Below are 20,035 nucleotides of genomic sequence, written 5' to 3'. Positions count from 1 at the left end.
TCCAACTCACACTAGTGATGAGAAGCGCTAAAATAGATGGTACTGTAGGATAGTTCCACGACACAAAAAAAGGGTACTATGTCATTTTATGGTGACATGACGGTTCGGCATTCATCAGGTTGTAATCATTCAAACCACGATAGATTAATAAAATAATTAGTGGCGAGCAATTAAAGAGCCTGCGCATGAGAACAGGTCGTATAAATAACCTCTTCACTTGGTATTCAAGCAGGCAGAGGGAGCCAGCTGGGGAACTTCTCTCATGACGTGTCCATGGAAACAAGGCAATGGGTGCGGGGAGGTGGTGGCGGGGTTCTCCTGTTTTTTGTTATTTTGCCTGGGATAATGTCAAAACGTGGCAAAATTTAAATGGGACGTCAATTGTTTTGTTTTCCACCCAAATGAGTCCTCGGGTGGTTCTCCCTCTCCGGGGCCACCTGTCAATCACAGCTCAGACCGGCCTTGCCATGGCGAGCAAGTGCCACACAGTTGAGGAGGTCCTTAAACGCGACAAGCAACCAATGGCGATACACCCGAGGTTTGGCGTTTCATTAAATGAGAAGACTAAAGGTGAATTGATTTGAAATTGTTAACAGGCCCTATAATTCAGTTGAATGTGCAATGAACACTCTTGTAATTGTTTTGAAAATGTCAATGTTGTTATTTTTTTCTTAATGAAATGAAATCCTGGTTTTTATCATGCGACTGGCCAGCAACCAGTCCAAGGTGGATCCCGGACGTCTCGCTCCCAAAGCACTCGTAACCCCAGTGAGGACAAGTGCCCATAGAAAATGGATGCATGACTGCTGGATGAAATCATTTTTACATATAGTTTGAAAACTTCATGGTAACTTTCACTCATTCTGGCTGACAGCGCCAACCGGAAGTTTAAATACCACAGAACACTGATAATACACACACGTTGCCTTATAGTTTAATTTGAATCCCAAGAACAAATGATGTGTTTCTCCTGGTAACTCAACTGTTATTTAAAAAAAATCGCATGCATCTTACAAATTCTGCCAGGGTATTTAAACTGACTGGTACAACTGTATGCGTCTTATTTACTATTTCCTGACATAGTTTCTGGTGCTATTTGTTGAATCAACAACATAGAGTACCAAGCATTTATTTGAAGTAAGGCATTTTTTTGAGGGCGGAGCTGAACACGGTGGTGTCTGCTGATTGACTGACAGGGAAAACATACAAGGGTCATTCATTGACAAAGTACCGACCGATGAACCGAGGCATGGCATTTAGTAGAGCAGACAGAGGCCATTATTTGCGGAAAGCCCTGATCCATTGACCAGACAGATTGTTCTGGCATCCCCACTACTGAATTTGCTGTGATGTATTAGCAAGCACGTTGTATAATAATGTAGCTCTGAGCTACACACTTTTTGAGTCTGCCACGAAAAAGCATGTGAGAATATCATATTTTATGCAAGAAGTGAGGCACCTCTCGCCTGGCGGCATATAATTACATCCCTGTATCGATTTAAAGCGTTTCTGCACAGAAAGTGACATTTCCTGGTTATTAGCTAAATGTTAATTGATCTTCCATTATGCCAACAGTTAAAAATGAGGGAATGGAGGTTAACGTGAGATAAAGTTCTGTCATAATTATTTCAAGCCAGATTCACAGAGGACAACTGTCAGGCTCTTCAAGGCCAAGCACAGATCCAACGACCTTTTTAAGAGTCCTTATTAGACTCCTGACAAAAAAAAGTATTTTAATGCCTCACATTGGTGGCAGGATGGAAGTTTTGACAAGTTAAAGGGCATAAGAAAGTTGAATTACATGGAAGCCACTGTGACTGATCCAAGCAGACCTGCACCTGCTGCCTTGTGAGAGGAGAAAAATCTTCTCAGAGCCATCCCTCAGCAACAGTCGAGTGACGCGTTCAGGTGCAAGATGTGGGTGACGTAATTTAGGCATTTAATTTTTTCTATTTTTAGTTTTGTTTTTTGCCCAACATACAGATTTTGCATAGAAAACACACATCTGATTATAATTTAATGACAGTAAATCTAGCAGAAAAACACAAACACAAATGATTCAATGTATAAGGCCAAAAAAAAAAGAAGAGCAACGTTTGAATTTTGTGGTTTAAAACAACACAAAAACTTAAAGACAACTGAATTGGCAAAACATCTTCGTCTTCAAGACGTCATAAAAAGGCTACTGTAGTTTTCCTAAATCTTATTTTTCAGATGAAGTATAATGGTGATATTTCCTACACTCTTTGAGGGACATGAATTTACCATCACGCTTCCTGTGACCATATTTGGCAGCTCATATGGGGAAAACATGAGCTTGTCAAAGCGTCTCGAAGGTCTAAAAATGAGCGTTTCTCTGTCGCCTGTCACAAGAAAAACATCCAAAGCCTCACTGGCAAGTTGATCACACGCCCGAGCCGAGTGGTGGTTCCGCGGAGAGCAACTCTGAGTCGCGGCGACAGAACAATTGTTGAGAGCGGATAACTGCCCGGAGGAGACACACAGGTAAGCCAAGCTGGACGTCTCATCATTTAATTAATAGCAGGAACGACTGCTTTAAAATTTTTTGGAAGCATTTTGTGTCAAAATAATTTGTTTTCTGTTGTTCTGACTCACATCACTTGCGAGCTTTGTCGATTGACACCTGTTGAGCTGTTAAAATGAACATATATCTATTAAAAGGGGGCTAAAGTTCAGGTACGATAACATATGAATGCCTATGTTTGACAAGAGAAAGTTCAAGCCCTACTATTGGAAAGATATCACTTTTTTTGTTAATCTTGCCACAATGACAAAAAATTTACATTTATTTTGAGTTAGACACCTGCCATGAAATTAAAATGACGATTTTCTTCTTTTTTTTTTTTTTTTTTTTGCTTCTTCCCCCCAATTCAGGAGCACAAGCTTTGCCTTTCATGTATGACATTCTTCATGTATTCAGTTTTGGGAAATGTAAACTCTTATCGCACTGCCATTATTTTCTTAGAATTTAGATACAGGTTCAGGTAAAATACAATACATCTTTATTTATATAGCACTTTCACAACAGCTGCAGCGAAACAAAGCGCTTTCCAGTACATTGAACATAAAATAAAAATAATACAACAGAACTATGGCACCAAGTTGCCATGGGAGACGTGTTATTATTTGGTCAGGGGAGGTCAGAGTAGCAGTTTTTCAGACACAAAAACTGCACCCATGTGTTTTGAATTGTGGCCAATAATTTCAGAATACGGGTTGAAAGCAGCACTGATAGTCTAGCAGCGAGCCTCAGAGTGAGAGGAAGCAACGGTTTGCAACACAGCGCAACATATGTGCAAATGTCTGAAATCTCCATACCTAAAAATATCCTCCTATGTCTAACTTTGTCCTCTTTCCTTCAGAAGCTGGCTGACTCGGTTTTAGACTCAACCCCACGCAGCAATTAGTTGTGAATTAATCACCGTCGACCTTTTTATCATATTGTGCATCAGCGTTATAGTGGCGGATAGTGTTTTGTTCTCGTAGGCACTCAAAGAGGCACCGTAACAATATTGCTCATACGCCTTTAATTACAGCATGGGTGAGCGCCTTTGTCTCCTTTTCTTTTCCTGTAATGGCTGAGTTATTTTGAAAGTGAGTGAGTGTATGAGGCGAAATGAGGCCTTGTTGTCGTCGCACAAACGGTAGGGTGTCTCCCTGCTCGGCTAAGGTGCAAACACGGCATGTAAAAGCTCTCAGTTCCACTGGATTTTCCGCGCCGGATCAATGGCCTGGCCAAATCGGCTTTCAGGTGCATTGACAAGAGCCACCGGGAGCTTTTGGGAATAGAGTGACTGACTGGATTTCTCTCTCAGATCTTAAAGGGGAAGTCAACCCACCAAATTTTCTTTACAATATGTTCTGTGTGCCCCCATGAGTCTAAACAAGGCATTCTGATTCATATTGCGTTTGTAGAGAACGAATGAAGTAGGGAAATCCTCTTGTTTTTATCCATCTCACGGGGTGGCCATTTTGTCCCTTGCTGTCAACCGAAGATGACATCACGGTTGCTGAGGTAATGTCCAATCGCGACTCATTTATGTTTTTGAGTTAGGTCATGTGATGCTTGCAAGCCGAGCTGTGATTGGTTGTTACCTGACAGTCGTCTCTGAAAGACTATCCGAAGTGATTATGGTGGTGTTAGGGTACGCGTGATATTCTCTCCCAGATTTGCTCCAACAAAAGGTGGTCGGCCAATTGAAAATCTATCTTGATTATAATATAGACAAATTTATTGTATTCTTGCTTGCTTCAAAATTAATCACATACTAAATTCCAGTTGCAATATAGAGGAACAAAAATTGCAATTAGATTATTTTTCAAAATTGCTCAACCCTCATGTGGACATGGTTATGTGCGTGTTGGTCATTTTGAGTACACCACGCACTATACTGTAAGAGCAATAAGAACCCTTTTCCTCATCCTGTGTGTCGTCTCTGAAATTTTAAAACTTATTACGATGTGCAGAGACATCATGCTAGCTACGGGCAGAAGCTTTTTGTTTTTGTCCGAGTTTAGCGTCACAGAGCTGTCACTTTGATCCACTTGTCTCTTCAAATACTCCAAATTGAATTGATGGTTCATTGTCTCTCGGCGTGAAAGGAGGATTCAGCAGAGATCCATTTAAACAATGTTTATTTTTTTTGGAAATGCTGATCTGATATTTAGAAAGCAGTTGAAAGTTTTTGCACAATGCGATGTGCTCGTTTTCATGCTAGGGACCGTTTGGTCACCCCATGGAGTGGTCACCAGTCAATTGCCGGAAGATTGCAAATGAGTCAGTGACTGAGACTCGATCCAAATTGAACCGCTATACTATTAACTCATTCAGTACCAGCCAATTCTGGACCAAGTCTGAAAAGACGTTTAAAAACGTCTTTGGGAGTGAATGAGTTAATGGCTCCTTCAACTGTGTTTAGAATCTGCTCGAAACCACCCGGGCATAAAAAGTCACCTCATGGGGTCTCTCTTCTTATATCTCCTTCATCTTACAAGCCCTCGAGAGGGCGGCCACATGTCCAACTGCGTGTACGTTTGGCTGCGTTAAGGCGAGCCCATTAGGACATCAAGGCTCTGCCGGCCCTTTTTGTGAAATTCCATTTACCTGTATTTACGAGCTCCCTTCCCTCTGCCATTACCATAGAGACACTCAGCAAGGCGCCTTTGCCCGCCAGGCTCATTGGCTCACAAAGAAGAGACACTGGCGAGCGAGCGTTTCCCTGGCATGCCGTCTGCACCGATATTGGGAGAAAGGCATTTACTTGGCCTTGACTTCGTTCCCCCTGGCAGCTGCTTGAATCCCCCCCCCCCCCCCCCACTCCACTCCCCGATCGCTACCAGTGAGGCCCGTTTTGTCACCACAGAGTGAAATCCTGTTGGGAGAGGTCCCCGGCTGTAATTGAAATGAGTTCACTTGAGAGGCAGGTGCTTGCCGCTGTTGCCTGTCAACACGGGCCACGCTGCAAACGACGTGCCGCTTCCTGCTGGAGTGTGTGTGTGTGTGTGTGTGAGACCCTACCTTCAGTGCAGCGAAGACAACATTTTCACTTTCAGCGACACGCTTCGGGAGGTCTCTCGGAGATGGCGCCAAGTGAGCTGCCGATCACGACTTAGGCGCAGCGAAGCATTGAAAACATCTCATCATTTTTCACTCGGAGAGGCAGCAAAATGGACATGCACTTGGATGCCACATTACTCACCAACCGAGCTCCCGCTTGGAAATCATGTTGAAATTGTCGGTGTGAACAAAACGCATAGTTAAGCTTATTGAAAAGTAAAAGAAATGTTGACTATGGAATGGTTCGCACGTGAGAATTTTGCAGGATCACACATGATCCCTCCAAAACAAAGAGCAGAAACGTGTTTATGTGCGCTGATGTTTTCTAATGAGTATTGTGATCAAGAAAAAAACCCCAAACTTGTTTCGGAAAATACTTCTTGGCGTCCGGGGAACCTGACATTGGGTACGACGTATTTTGTTTTATTGACTGCTATTTCCTTATTTGTCAGTCAAGGTGCTTCTATGATTGTCTACATTCTGTTCCTGTCACAGGCCGCGTAGTTGAATGACTCGGGGAGCCGGCTTTTGAAAATAGATCTTTTTTTTTTTCTTCTTCTTTTTTTTTTTTTAAACCATGTTATGAGGACATTGCAAGCGCAAAATAAGATTTGAAGTGATGGAATTGGAATTGGACACGTGTACGCTATCTCTTCGATATTGGAAATGAGTTATGACCACTCTGCTTGTGTGCCTACCGTGGGTTTTTTTTTCTCCCATTTCCATAACGTACCTTTGATCCAAACCGGGGGAATTTTCCAACTCTTTCTCTCAGCGGGAGGCATTTGAAATGAACCATTGACGATATGTGGCAGGGAAGACGCAACACTTGAGGCTAATGGAGTGGATGCTCGATGAGTTTGCCAGATGTCAGCGTTGTGGATCGATAAAATCTCATCCGCCGATGCGTCTTTCATTTCCTTACGACTGACTGAGTCTGTGATTCGCCACGGTTGCGCTAACAATCAGTGCGCAAAGTATTGTGCTACACCGGCAAAATTGAATGAGATCAATACAAAATGTGGCCTTCCTAAATGTATTTATCTAGCATTTATATCTTAACCCTCCTGTTAAGTTGCGGGTGATTTAAAAAAAAAATCCAATCTTATTTTGTTTTATGATGAACACTAAGAGAAAATTTGGCATATGGAACAAACAAAGCCCACTAATCCAGAAGGCTGGTCAAATATGCTAGCTAGAGTAATTCATTGTTATTATTGTTTATGTTCCTGTTTTTATACCAGACAGAACTTTCACACGTCAAAATATTCTACTGTCTATTTTGATGTGTTGAATTGGGACATTGTGCCAGTATTGATAATATTGCTAGACTGATGGCGAAGATGAATACGATAAAATTAAAATCAGGCCCTGCCTAGTGCAAGTTATGTCGCTGCTCACGCAATCTGCTGTACTGCAGAGTGTGCAAATAATTTTCGGGAGTGTTTGAGGTCCACCCAGATTTAGTTTTTTTTTCACGACCGAATGCCTAAAAGGTACTGAATTCTAGAGCACGAGCAAAGATCTATTGATTTTATATTTCCGCCACCTCTGGCTATTAGAAACTCCATTTGCCTCTGTCGCTCTGCTCATCTTAAAACTTTTGAGTCTGGGAATGACTTTGCTCTTAATCCGATTCAGACGAAAGCAATCGGGTTAATGATATTAATTCAAAACGACGTCCACTCAAGACTCCCATTCTGCTAATTGTCCTTCATTACACTTGGCTAATAGCAGCTGCCATTGTTCTGCTTGAGGCGCTCCCGCCCGAGGCACCTCCGCCTCGCCGAGCTTCTCAGACGTGGCCTGTCAACTTTTTAAAAAGAGTGTTCAAGCGAGCCGGGCTGACTGTGTGGAACGGCGTCTCCATCAATCACTCGGGCTCTCTTGTGCATCTTGTCAGCCGTCCTTTGTGAGCTGGCTCTTCCTCACCTCTCTTGATTTGCAACCTCACACAAAGGGCTTCGCGAGACGTTGCGGGTGTAGCAAAAACTCACGTGGGCTGGATTTACACTGCAGGTCCTATTGCCCGATTCCCACGAAAAGCTGAAAATCACAAAATTTGTGGGGGAGTGTCTATTTTCGTAACACTTCAATATCGCGATTGTGGTTTCATATGCGATTGGGTTTTTTTTTTTGTGAAGTCCCACATATTTTTTTAAAATTTATCGGCATGAAAATAAACTGTACTATAAATAATTAAATAAAACCATTAATTTTTTTTGGGCCAAATGTCAGCATTTACGATTTCACAATCACATTTGATGACCAATAACTTTGGTCTGTACGATCTTTATTCACTATTTCTTTTTTTTTTTTCCTCTTTGCGCCGCCACAACTTACTTCTCAGTTGTACCACTTAAAAGAAAAAAAAAATCATAATCGTGACACTTAGAAGCATATAATTTAAATCCAGCTCTGGTCTATCTGAAATGAATGGTGGCGGTCTCGAGGGTATCTCCAGCAGAAGCACCCCCCCCCCCCCCCACCCCCCAAGTGACATTTATCGCAAGAGATTATAATGAATGAATGAAGCAAATGCGACCATCAAGTTACAGTAAACGTGATAAGGTATGAGCGAAGGAATGCGGGTTATAAAATGCGGGTATTTATAGACCCTCAACCTTCTGTTGATATTAAAATGATTAAATGCTAATAAAATGAGGAGATGCACGGATAATCCTATCAAGTGGCCCCGGGATTATACATGATCACTTTAGAGTAAATGATCACTTATAGTAAATGGGGGGTTGGGGGTTGATTTTGGCCGACTTGATCTGATTTATTAAATATTGTTTGTTGATATTGCAAGGATTTAATGAAACCGAGCGGCGCTAGCTGCCTTGCGCCGCTCGGTTTCATTAAATCCATCTGACTTTATTTGAATCTTCTCTGCAGAAAGCTGCCATGTTATGAAGGTGACATAACTCTGTTAGTCTACAAAGGCAACCTTGAAGTGGAATGAAAGTGGACGTGACAAGCAACTGCTGAGAATGTCTGCTTTTATCAAAATATAGCATCTATTCTACGTAGCGCAATCCATTTTAATGTGTCACGTTTATACTGTTGACGCAGTATCGCAAGATTGTGCAATTTTAGAAGTATCTGTCAGTTACATGTATGATATCTGCTTTGGTCAAAAGTACTCAAGGATAAAAAAAATGAAAATAAAGCAAAAGCCCAAAAAGACGGTAAAAGCAAAACTGTATTTTCACCCGTGGAGGCAGTACTTCGTCCCCAAGGCGCCGATTTTTATTTGCTAATTTAGGGAGCACGGCTGGAGCATGTGACACAGGCTCGCTCACAGGCACATTTTCTGAGATTGGCTGTGCCAAGTGATTGACTTGGTTGTTTTACTTTCCCACTTGATAGGTGGGCCGGCACTCCCCGAGGCTCAACTGTTTGTACACGAGCAATTAAAAAGCCACCTCCCCATAAAATGTCCCATTAAATTCAAATTCATTGTAAGAAAGTCACCTGTGACACAAAGTCAAAGTGAACAAATGAAGGATCCTAACAGATGTTTTAATTCACACAGAATAAGTGTTCTCATTGGGTTTATTAAGGAAAAACCCCCGAAAAAAAAACATAAGCAACAGCCAGATAGACTAACCCGAACACCAAATTGATCAAGGAACTGTCGTCAAATCCCCGTTCCTGATAGTCATAGCATTTCGTTTGAAGCCCCAAAAGGTGTGCCATGAAACGCGCACCTCCTCCAGGTGTCTCAGGGAAATTGATTTCAACATCCGGATGATTTCTTTCGACAATAACCTAAATGAGCATGACTGTCAATCAAGCGCTTTGCCCAACACGTCCGACGGATGTTCACGGCTCGATGTGAGATCTAGCAACGAGGGGAGGGGCTCAACTGCAGTCGGAGGTTGCCATGGCGATAACGACCAACTAATGAGACACGCTGGCTGGCTTTTTCCCCACTTTTCTGACCTTCGTGTTTGTTTGACACCGAAGCAGTTGCAGTGGACCGGCAAATTTGCCGAATTCCGAGGTGCTATCGAGAGGCGGAACAGAGAGTGACTGCCCGTGGCCCTTTCTTTGTGTCGAAAGCAGTTGTCATTACGTTAGTCATGCATTCATTGTGTGTGGCTTCCTTGGATGTGTGAACTCACAATCCAGACACAGGATCGTCCTTCGGTTACTTCTGTCCGAAAAGTCCTTTGTTTTTCGTCTTTGCCAATATCATGAGCTTTCAGGGTTCCTTTTAAAATTATTTCGGTGTTGCTATACGTCCATATCGAAAAATGATGACCTTGTTTTATTACACAAAGACCCCATATATTAAAAAAAAAAAAAAAAAAAAAAGCTAAAACTAAAACTAATTAAAAAAAAAAAGCATTTTTGAAAAATAAATTATAATAAAAACGACCTAAAGAAAAACAAAACCTGAGACAAACCCTCTGAATTCTTTGTCACCCTCCTTGTCTTTTGGGGGGCCGGCAGTGTAGCGCCATGACCACGCTGCTGGACCTGAAGAGTAGCGTCTTGCGGCAGGTGCAAAGGAGCCAGTCGTTGAGGAGCCGTAGGGAATCGCCGCCCGCTGCCGGCAGCCCCCTCAGCCACTGCCCAGAGCCCTTATCCCGAAGGTGAGTCAAGCACGGATGCACATGATTATCTTCTTTTTTTTTTTTTTGGAATGAAAAAAAAAAGCATAAGGTTGTCACAAAAATATTTACAATTATATTTTTAATCCATTCATAATCCCTCATCGGCAAATTCGACTCCCAAACTGCTCACTTTTGTCGAGACTTGATACATGTGCTCTATTTTATGACATTAAAAAGTATAACAATGAAATCTATAACTGCTTCATACAACAATGAGGAGGCAGAAAAGTGGTTCAGATTGAATGACTGTTTGTGTCTTATGTGTTGCGTTGTATGATTTTGTTATTTTGACTTCAAGATGGCGCCGCGAGAGTGGCTGCCTTTACAGCAGCTCCTATATTTTGTTTTTCTACTGCTTCCTTTCATAACTTTGCTGTTGTGGATTGGGAATTTCTCCGCTGTGAGACTAATAAAGGTTTTCAAATAAATAAATAAATAAACAAATACATTAATATCAATGAATGAAATTTTTAAAAACGAAATACAGTGCTAAACATTGAAGTATAACAATATTGACTCCATCCCATAAAGTATCCAGTAAATAATACATCCAATTATAGATTATAAATGAGACTTATTGAAAGAGGATATTATGCAAGCCAATAAATCCCCCAGTGCAATAAACGTTGAATGCAGAAGTTGACAATTTCACACACACACACACACACACACACACAAAAGACAATTTCTTTCATCCGCGATAGCTTGTGCGACTGCCTTTTTTTTTCTTCGTACATACGCAAGTAGGACGGAGAGTCACAGACAAGCTTCCTCTGATTTGTTTATAACCAGCCAGCGCCACCTTCACAACCACCCATATTGTTCTTTAAACGCAGCTGGTGTTATATTCTCAATCTCCAGACTCACCGTTGCACTCATCAAGCATAATATCACAATGCAGCATCACAATGTCAGGCTTCGATAGCTTTACAGATGCCTCCGTGTACCTTCACACCACGCGGTTCTGAGGTGCAGCGAGCCCACCGCTGTTCCTAAATGTTTGTATCGATGTGTGAGATTCATCTCAAATCTCGAGGATCGTGGCCTTCACGTTCAATATGGATTCAACGGACAACAAAGTCATACAATAGCATGTATACTGTACATGATTGTCTTTATTTTACTGTGTTTCCTGTCAGTGTTTTTAATCCACGTCAAGCCTCTTGAATGAACAGATGCCGCACTGCAAATGTAGTGAGCTCAGCTCACATGGACTCTTTGCCACGTGTCATGCCACTTCTCAGCAAATACTGTCGATGCCACACCCCCAATTTTTTTCTGCTTTGACGGACACGCCAACACTAGTTGATCGCTGGGTGTGATGGGCCACTTTAAAAAAAAAAGCCACAACAATAACAATAAGATTTATGTTCTAATGGATGCCTTACCCCCATTTGACGCCTTACGCCACTTGATCAACGGGCGTGTTACGCCATTTGAAGGAATACTGAAGACGTTGCATCGTAAATCGACATCTCTTTTCCGCAACACCTATCGGTATGTAAGAGTACAGTATTGGAATCATTCTAATATTATCATGAGAAAAAAAACGTCTGCTACATTGGTACAAAACAAACTCATTACTCCTCACGATTGCCTAGCGCTCTCTGCGGTTAAGTAAACAAACGCCCTCAGACGCCAAGTAAGGAAATGCTTTATTTGTCAATGTCAAGGATCGCATATGCAATGTATTATATGGCGTGAATACGTGCCGTTAACACGTGCTGTCACGCTGTTGCGTTTTGTAAAACTCACACAACCCTTGTTTATCTTTGTCTTGCATTTCGATTGAATGTAAGTTTGCCATGTGCTTGTCTCGTAGCAACAAATCAAGCGACACAGGTGAGTGTGTCGCTTGATTTGTGTCCCCCCCCCCCCCCAAGCCCCAACCTCTCCCCACCACCAGTTCAGTCTTGTTTTGAAGCCTCATCTGCAGCAAAAAAAAACACAAAAACAACTAATAGTATAAACCTGGGGTAACCATAGCAACATAAACCCAGGCTTTGCTGCCTCGACGTGAACTTCCCTTGTAATGACGCCCGTGTTTATTTTTAACACGGAAGGCGACCTCGGGTGCCGCGCACAACCCGTTTATCTCCTCGCGTATCACTCTGATTAAATATTTTAATAAATGCCTAATCCAATAAGCTCCGCTATAATTCTTTTTTTGGGGGGGGGGGCTGTGGGGGTGGGGGAGGGAGGTTACTCCTTTAAATAGTCATCTGAACTGTCACTACGGTGCATGTCATTCTTCATTTCCCATGCGGGCTCCTTGGTGTAAAAGCCTCCCCACTGAGCCCTCGCCGTGCATGTATACTGAGAGCTCGTCATTAGATGCAGGCTACTGATCTATGTTAGCCCTTCACACCGCTGTACACACACACACGCACATACACACACTTGCACTGAGGCTTTCAGTGACAATGGAGACTGGCAGGTCGATCATTTCAGTTTTGTGTGCGTGTGTGCACTAATTGCATTGGGATGCGACAATCAGTTTCCGGTCGGCAGAGGTGGACTTCACACTTTGCGTTTCTGCTTTGCCGCGATCTCATTAGCAGGTTTGCCAGCTCTGTGTCACTGCTTTTTAAATCAGTGTCCGCACAGAGGATCACCACACCGGGAGCGCGGACCTCCATAGAGGGGAAAGAAGCGGCCCACTAAAGTGATTTAACATTCAACGCTGAGTCAGTCCTCATTATTTTAGGGGTACGGTTAGCCCTTTTCTTTTTGGCTTGTGCCAATGAATGACATCTAATGACATCATTGCCTAATCAATGATGTCATTAGAGCACCAACGTGTCGAAATTGTCGAGGGTATTGCGTTGGTTCTTGTCACGCACATTCTCCTGCGGAGATGATCCGACGCAAGTGACAAGCGTGTGACAATCGGTTTTCTTTAAAACAAAAAAAAAACAAAAAAACAAGCATGATGTTGGATGGGAAGGCATCGCATGGTCTTTCATGCTCTCGCCGACAGTGATGCGCGCATGAGTAATTGCTGTTTACGTGCTGCCACATGATGTTGACGTTTGAAAAACCAGTGGCCGCTTGTCACCTCTGCTTTTTCAATAACCCGTCTTCGTGTTTGCTTCCCATCTCCGCGCCAGCCCAGACGGCGGGAAAAAAAAATGTAATTGAAGCATTGGAATGTATTCGGGGAAATACATTTGACTCAAAACAACATGAGAACCTGTTTCCTAGCAACATCAAGCCACTTTTCTTTTTCTGGTGACATGAGCAAGAATGATTATCGAAGTGTGTTTATTTCATTGTGTCAGATCAGGCATTATTTAAAAAAAAAAAAAACATTTTTTTTTTTCCAAAAGCCGGGATTAAAAGATTCGACGATGTTTTGCCAAATGTCTTCAACACTAAGACTGACAGAAGACTGAACAGATTTCTGCTCACGACAATGCCCACGACAATTAAGAGCGGATGTGGAGGGAATTGAGGGTCTCAAAGCGCGAGGAAGATGATGGAGTGGAGCTCATTTGTACCGTATACCCCAAAACAAAACCCCACAAAAACTGTAATACCACAATAGCAATCCTTTAGTAAGACTCACTCATTCTAGCTACACTCCAACGAACCAACATCCATCTGCGGGAATATTTCCACAGATCTTAACTCTAACCCAGTTGAGCAGTCAAATATTTCAGCTAGTTTAGCCCAACAAGTCCACTTTTTTTTTTTTTTTTTTGGCCAAGGGGCAGGAGCTCGACCAGCTCTCCCAGCATGGCTGCCATTAGTCTTCATCAATACCTCAGGGGTTTACCATCTGCTCACCCCCGCCATGGCGAGAGTCGGCGGGTGGCGATGAGGATTGTGCTGCCACACGCCCGCTGCGATGCGATGACGCCAATAAAAGAGTGCGTGACGGGGGTCCTCACATAGACTGGCTTGACCCCAGCGTAATATGAGGAGGGAAATGGGAAAGTGGTGAGTGGCAAGCGATTCGGGGAAAAGGGCTGATCCCCACCGTTCTGCCGCTGCGCAGATCAGAGGTGATTTCCATCCAGGTCGCCAGGGGTGGTGGAAAGATGCCGGGGAGAGAGAGAGAGAGAGCGATTTGGAAAGGGTTTGCAAGTGGGATTCCCAAGTTGCTGGAGCTTCCTACTCTATCCATATATTCCCTCTCTGCTTTCGAAAAGTGCCACCGTGGATCACCATGACGACCGAGAGGCCTGTGGGAGTCCGGGAATTCTCTCAAATCCGGAATAAATACTGAGGGTGGGGGGGATGATTTGCATTTTTGCACACAGCTGTGCTCATTTTATTAAAACAGATTTCAGAGAGCAGCCATGGTGGAGCACATCAGTGGAGCCCAGTTTCATCTGTCATGAGAATCATCAGACTTTCTCAGACTACATTTAGTCCAATAGACATTAGGATACAGTTTAACACTTTGGACTGAATAGTAACATATTTTAATAGTTTAGCTCACAGGTGTCAAACTCAAGGCCCGGGGGGCAGATCTGGCCCACCACATCATTTTATGTGGCCCGCGAAGGCAAATCAAACATGTCAACTTCCATAATGCTTGCTCAAATCTCGACCAAAATTTAAAATTCTCATATGTAATTAATAAGAGACATATTGTAAGCATTTCCTTTTGTAATTAAACCCCTCAGGAGATTAACTTAAACAATAGTTGAAGAAACCGTCATTGACATTTTTTAAATTTGGTTTCAGTCATAACGACCCTCCAAGGGAAACAGTAACTAAAATGTGGCCCATGACAAAAATGAGTTTGACACCCCTCGTTTAAAACTCATTCACTCCCAAAGCCGTTTTTAAACGTCTTTTCAGACTTGGTCCAGAATTGGCTGGTACTGAATGAGTTGAGCAAATTAAGGACTGATTCCAAGTCACCCAATTCTTTTTTTTTTTGGAAGTCTAATTGGGCAGAGATTGTAATCGAAGAAGCGTCAAACCAGTCTTTGGATCATTGCTAGACTTTCTGGCATGTGGGTTTCATTAAAAGAAAAAAAGAAATCTTATTTTTCCACCACAGATCAAGGAAAAACCAATTAGCGGAGCTTGTTGTTTTGCTGTTAGCACTTCACAGGCATGCAATGTCTTTGAAGTGCTCAACACAAAACAAAACAACATGAAAAGTGACACACTGGGAAAAGATCTCGCGAACATTTCAAACATTCTTTGACAGATGCCCGAGTCGAATCCGACAACATTTGACAACATTACCAGGGTATTGGATACACGGCTAGGAAACATAGCATGCTCGAAGTAAAGTTGAATCCAAAAAGGACAACAAGACCAAGGCAACTTGGAAGACCTCAGGAATGTCCGCAGCGAGTCGCTCTGACCGTGATTTGCCAACATCCAATCTTCAACCCTGCTGGGTCAAAACAATGAACCCAACGTTGGGTAAAAGGAAGCCAATCTGCTCAAAATCAAAAAGAAAAGGGTCATTCTAAACACCCCATTCATCAACTCGTCCCCCCCCGTTTCCTTGGCAGGATCTCCGAAGAGAGCATGGAGTTCTTTGAGCGTATGAATACCATTCTGCAGAAACAGGAGAACATGTTGCAGGCCAGCCAGGCTGAGGTAACCTCTCGCCCGACTTCCACCTTTACATCTGTTCGCAGGCCAACGACAGCAAGCAAGCTAAGGAGTGCGAGTGGGCAGCGCCGCAGCCCGTGACGTCTGTGAACAGACGGGGCCAACATTTGTTTTGGAAGTTGGTCACTGACGAGCTGCCGTCAGCTGTGATGTTTCACCTCCAGTCTTTACAGCGCATTGATGATTTATCAGCATCTTGAAAAAGAGTTTGTCATCATCCAAACGTGGCATCGTGATTGCTTTCAGTTCAGCAACAGCTTAGCGCTCAATTTCTTCCGAGCACATTAACATGTCTGCAGCGGATGATCGGAGTAGCGAGCCTTTCGGCGCAGTTGCGTCGCTGCAGCAATTGCTTGTATTGTTACATGTAAAGGAAGCCTGCATAATGTCCTCCTCGATATGTTGACTATAAAGTTTTCCTCATGACTGATCCCATCGCAGTGCCAAAGAGGAGCCTGCACCGTGCCACCACCACAAGAACATGTGGACCAGGCCTTTATCCAGGACAGAACCAGCAGGGTGGAGGTTTGTTAACTCCGCTGTTTTACTTGCCTCACACTTGAAATTGCAATGATGGAAAGAACAAAAACGGTACATCAGAATGTGGGTCTTAACTCATTCGGTACCAGCCAATTCTACACCAAGTCTGAAAAGACGTTTAAAAACATCTTTGGGAGTGAATGAGTTTTAAGTGTCGCAATTCTGTGTCCCCCCCCCCCTGCCCCCCCTCTCCCTGCAGCTGGACTTGCTCTATGAGGAGGTCGTGTATACAATCGTCAACCGAGTGGGGGTCCCTTCGTCAGAGCATGTGACGAGTGATGAGGAGATTTTTGCCTACCTCCTGAAGGTATTCGGAACCTAACGTAATATCGTGACATCTATTCCCAAGTCATGCCAAGCTATTGCAGGCTTGTTTTGTGCGGCTTGCATTCTAAGTGCGTAGAGTTTGTTCCCAAGAGCTCATGAAAAAATATTCTTGCTTTTCTATCCATCTTGAAAAAAGGTGTTTGATATTTGTGAGGAGGAGCATGACATTATACGCCAGAAGGTGCAAGAATCCAAGGTGAGTCCGGGCAGCATTGATGCAGAATTCCACAAACGTTTGTAAAAAAACAAAACAAAAAGCAACAACACTCACATACACGAAAAGCCTTCTTCATGATTTCAATCATTAAAGCTATTTAGTGCATCTCATCCACAGAGAGCCACTTTTTCCTTAAGAGCTTCTGTTTTGAAAGCCAAGAATCTGCTGGCGAAGGACGCCAATGGTAAGCCACTTCAAGTACTAAATGGCCTCTCTCTGGCCAGAACTAGTATAGTCTCCATCATGCCACTGAAAAGCTTTTTAAGAGCGATTAGAAAAATTGTCAAGTTGTTTACCTCTTATTTGCTAATACCATGTCATTTGCGTCCATGTGCGCGGATGATTAAAAGAATGTGCAGAATTTTTATGGACCATGGAAATCATGCTCTATTTGAGTGAGATAAGTTATGATAAATATTTATCAAATGAGAACACTAAATAAATATGTTAACTAAGACAAAATATCCTGGCCAAACGGAGACATTTCAGCAGTTTGACATACACACCGAGCCGACTTTGTACGGCTCGTGGGTATGTGGAATTTGCTCGGCACTATCAGATATCAGTCCATTGCGTGTTTGAATCTGAATCTGCTGTGTGTCCAGGCTACAGCGACCCCTACTGCATGTTGGGGATCTTGGAGGGTCAGAGCTCGCGGGAACCCGAGGAGAAGAAGGAGAGGAAGTTCAGCTTCAGGAAGAGGAAAGACAAGTTGGAGAAACGCTCCAGCACCAAGGAGGCGCTACCTGCCAGGTGCATCCAGGCGACTGAAGTCAAACCGGAGACCCTCAATCCCGTCTGGGACGAGCATTTTGTCTTGTGAGTTGGGCAGTTTTTGACCTTTTGTGATGATGACGCAAGAGGAGTACATCGTGAGCATTTCTCTTTTGTTTTTATATTCATAGTGAAGTGGATGACGTCCACAGTGACTTGCTACATTTGGACATTTGGTAAGATGAGGGTGCTTAGAGGAAGTTAATTAATTTAAATTAAATTCATTTTCCACCTCATACTGTGGTAATGGGGTGTGCATGTGATGTGTACCTACATAGTATGTCACTTAAAATGAAAGCATGACTCAGTTACACGGTGTAAATTTTTGTTTTGTTTTTTTAAAATTATATGACCCCATTCACACAGAGGTCCTATATTTTGATATTATCTTTTGGCCACAATATTCAGTAGTCTTACACAATTGAATAACATCTGGTATATATTGACAGCTGGTAATGATTAGTGTCAGGTGCGGCTCAGGAGGGAACGCCCACTCTCCAGCTGGAGACTTAAAAAACAAAGCAAACAGGACAGAATCATGACAAAAGGGATAAAAATGTTGCTTTAAGAAATATAAAATAGTGGCAGTCAAATTGAAATCGTAGTAAATATGAAAAACTCATAGAATGAGGATAATTTCGAAATAACTAAATATGAATTACAGTACTTCGGATCCTTTGACCCATATCTTCAATTGTCGGATAAAGTTCAGTCAGACCTGACGCTGCGACTCCAATAAAAGTCCCCATATTTTTCTTGAGAATTGAATCTTGATGTCCTTGTTATGGCAAAGAGAAGGCACTCTCCTTTTCTTCTCTCCTTTTCTTCTCCAGGGATCACGATGACGACGTCTCAGTGGCCGAGGCCTGCAAAAAACTCAACGAAGTCAGTGGACTTCGAGGAATGGGAAGGTATTATTTTTATTGTTAGTCTGTATTCTGACTTGCTTGATTTTTTTTGCTTCAGAATAGAACGGCAGCCAAAATAAATAAATAAAAAGGAACACGGTGCGGGCGTAGAGGGAGGTAGAGGCAGCATAGTCGTTATATTAAGGGTTGTAATTTTAGTATTAGAACTCTTCTAGCCGTGAGAATTCTATTAAAAAGAACTCTTCTGTTACTCCTACCACTCCGTTAGATATTTTAAGCAGATTGCAAAATCAGTGCGTGCCAACGGATCGTCGTCATCCGGCTCTGAGGAGAATGCGGACGACTTCTTGGGGTGCATCAACATCTCTTTAAATGTGAGGAGAAGTTCACATGTTTGGAAATAAACATATTTTCTTCAAATGTCACCCAGTTTTTAAAATTCTTTTTTGAACAACTCTGACAGGAAATTCCCGTCGGTGGCTTCGACGCTTGGTTCAAATTAGAGCCTCGCTCGAGCGCCTCCAAAGTGCAGGGAGAATGTCACCTGATATTGCAGCTTTTCACAAGCCAGGTGTGTGAAGCAACCATCTGCAGGGGTCACCTCATTTCGGGGAACATGTTCACACTTTCGTTTTTGCGGCCAGAGAGACACGACGCTGTCGAAGAAAGAAACAAACGTGTCCATCCACAAGAAACTCCTGAGTCAGATTGTGGAGCATGAGCACGCTCACGTCAAGGTGAAGATTTCCTCCTTTATTTATCAACAACATTCGAGTTGTGTACTTTGGACTTGAGAACAGAAAATTGCCTTTTTTCTATACAAGAAGTTGATTTTTTTTTTTTTACAAGAGTTGCTCTCATTGAGCTGAAATGAAAGCAATGAATAAACTCAGCCCTCGGCATGAGATGACATTAGCTACTGACGGCGTGATAACAGTCAACAAAATGTAGAATATTTCGTGCAGAAGAAACGTGTACCATGTTAAATCTTAAAAAGTTAACATTCTTATTCTTTTTGTTTAATTTTTTGGAGGAAGTCACAGTGTCCTGTCACTTGTAATCTATTTTTAGAAAAGACACGTGAGCTACTCATGTTGTCCTCGGGAATAACTAGTACCCGCTGGTACCATTTTATTTATTTATCCGTTTTAGGACAGTGCACATTAATCAACAGAGCAGGCATCGGTGTTTGCAGTATGTCTTCCGTCTTGCCCCCTCACTCCTCCTCTTCCGTCCTGCTCACCCCTCCCCTCTCTGCTCGCCAAGAAGGAGAAAAAAAGAAAAATGTAATTGCAGACAATTGCAAAAATTCCTCTACCATGACTCTGCCCTGATTAAAAAAAAAACCAAAACCCCCCCAAAAAAACACATTTACAAGATTTACTTGGTTGTTGAATTTTACATTTGGTTCATGTGCAGGCACTCCACAGCCCCAACTATTTGAACTTGTACGTCTTTTTAAAATTAGGCTCCGCCTACCAAGGACGTACTTGTACGTCTAATTCTTTTTTTCCGTCAT

General features: G+C 42.7%; 1 protein-coding gene across 1 annotated transcript in view; it reads left to right on the top strand.

Moving 5' to 3' along the window:
* Positions 1-2,321: 2,321 nt before the first annotated feature.
* baiap3 (BAI1 associated protein 3) overlaps positions 2,322-20,035 on the top strand; it is a 30,238-nt gene continuing 12,524 nt past the window's right edge. Inside the window, exons 1-13 of the mRNA XM_086132393.1 lie at positions 2,322-2,505; positions 10,040-10,182; positions 15,687-15,774; positions 16,231-16,314; positions 16,529-16,636; positions 16,793-16,852; positions 16,991-17,057; positions 17,479-17,692; positions 17,779-17,823; positions 18,481-18,558; positions 18,785-18,890; positions 18,980-19,087; positions 19,161-19,253. Coding sequence (XP_085988519.1) covers positions 10,049-10,182; positions 15,687-15,774; positions 16,231-16,314; positions 16,529-16,636; positions 16,793-16,852; positions 16,991-17,057; positions 17,479-17,692; positions 17,779-17,823; positions 18,481-18,558; positions 18,785-18,890; positions 18,980-19,087; positions 19,161-19,253 — 1,185 coding nt within the window. The 5' untranslated portion in view covers positions 2,322-2,505; positions 10,040-10,048. The remainder of the gene's footprint in view (positions 2,506-10,039; positions 10,183-15,686; positions 15,775-16,230; positions 16,315-16,528; positions 16,637-16,792; positions 16,853-16,990; positions 17,058-17,478; positions 17,693-17,778; positions 17,824-18,480; positions 18,559-18,784; positions 18,891-18,979; positions 19,088-19,160; positions 19,254-20,035) is intronic.

This window comes from Hippocampus guttulatus, chromosome 16 (assembly GCF_054856545.1).
Source record: "Hippocampus guttulatus isolate MCC_2025c chromosome 16, RoL_Hgut_1.0, whole genome shotgun sequence".
In the NCBI taxonomy this organism is placed as follows: Eukaryota; Metazoa; Chordata; class Actinopteri; order Syngnathiformes; family Syngnathidae; genus Hippocampus; species Hippocampus guttulatus.
The sequence above is the reverse complement of the archived record's forward strand: the minus strand, read 5'-3'. Positions and strand labels throughout refer to the sequence as shown.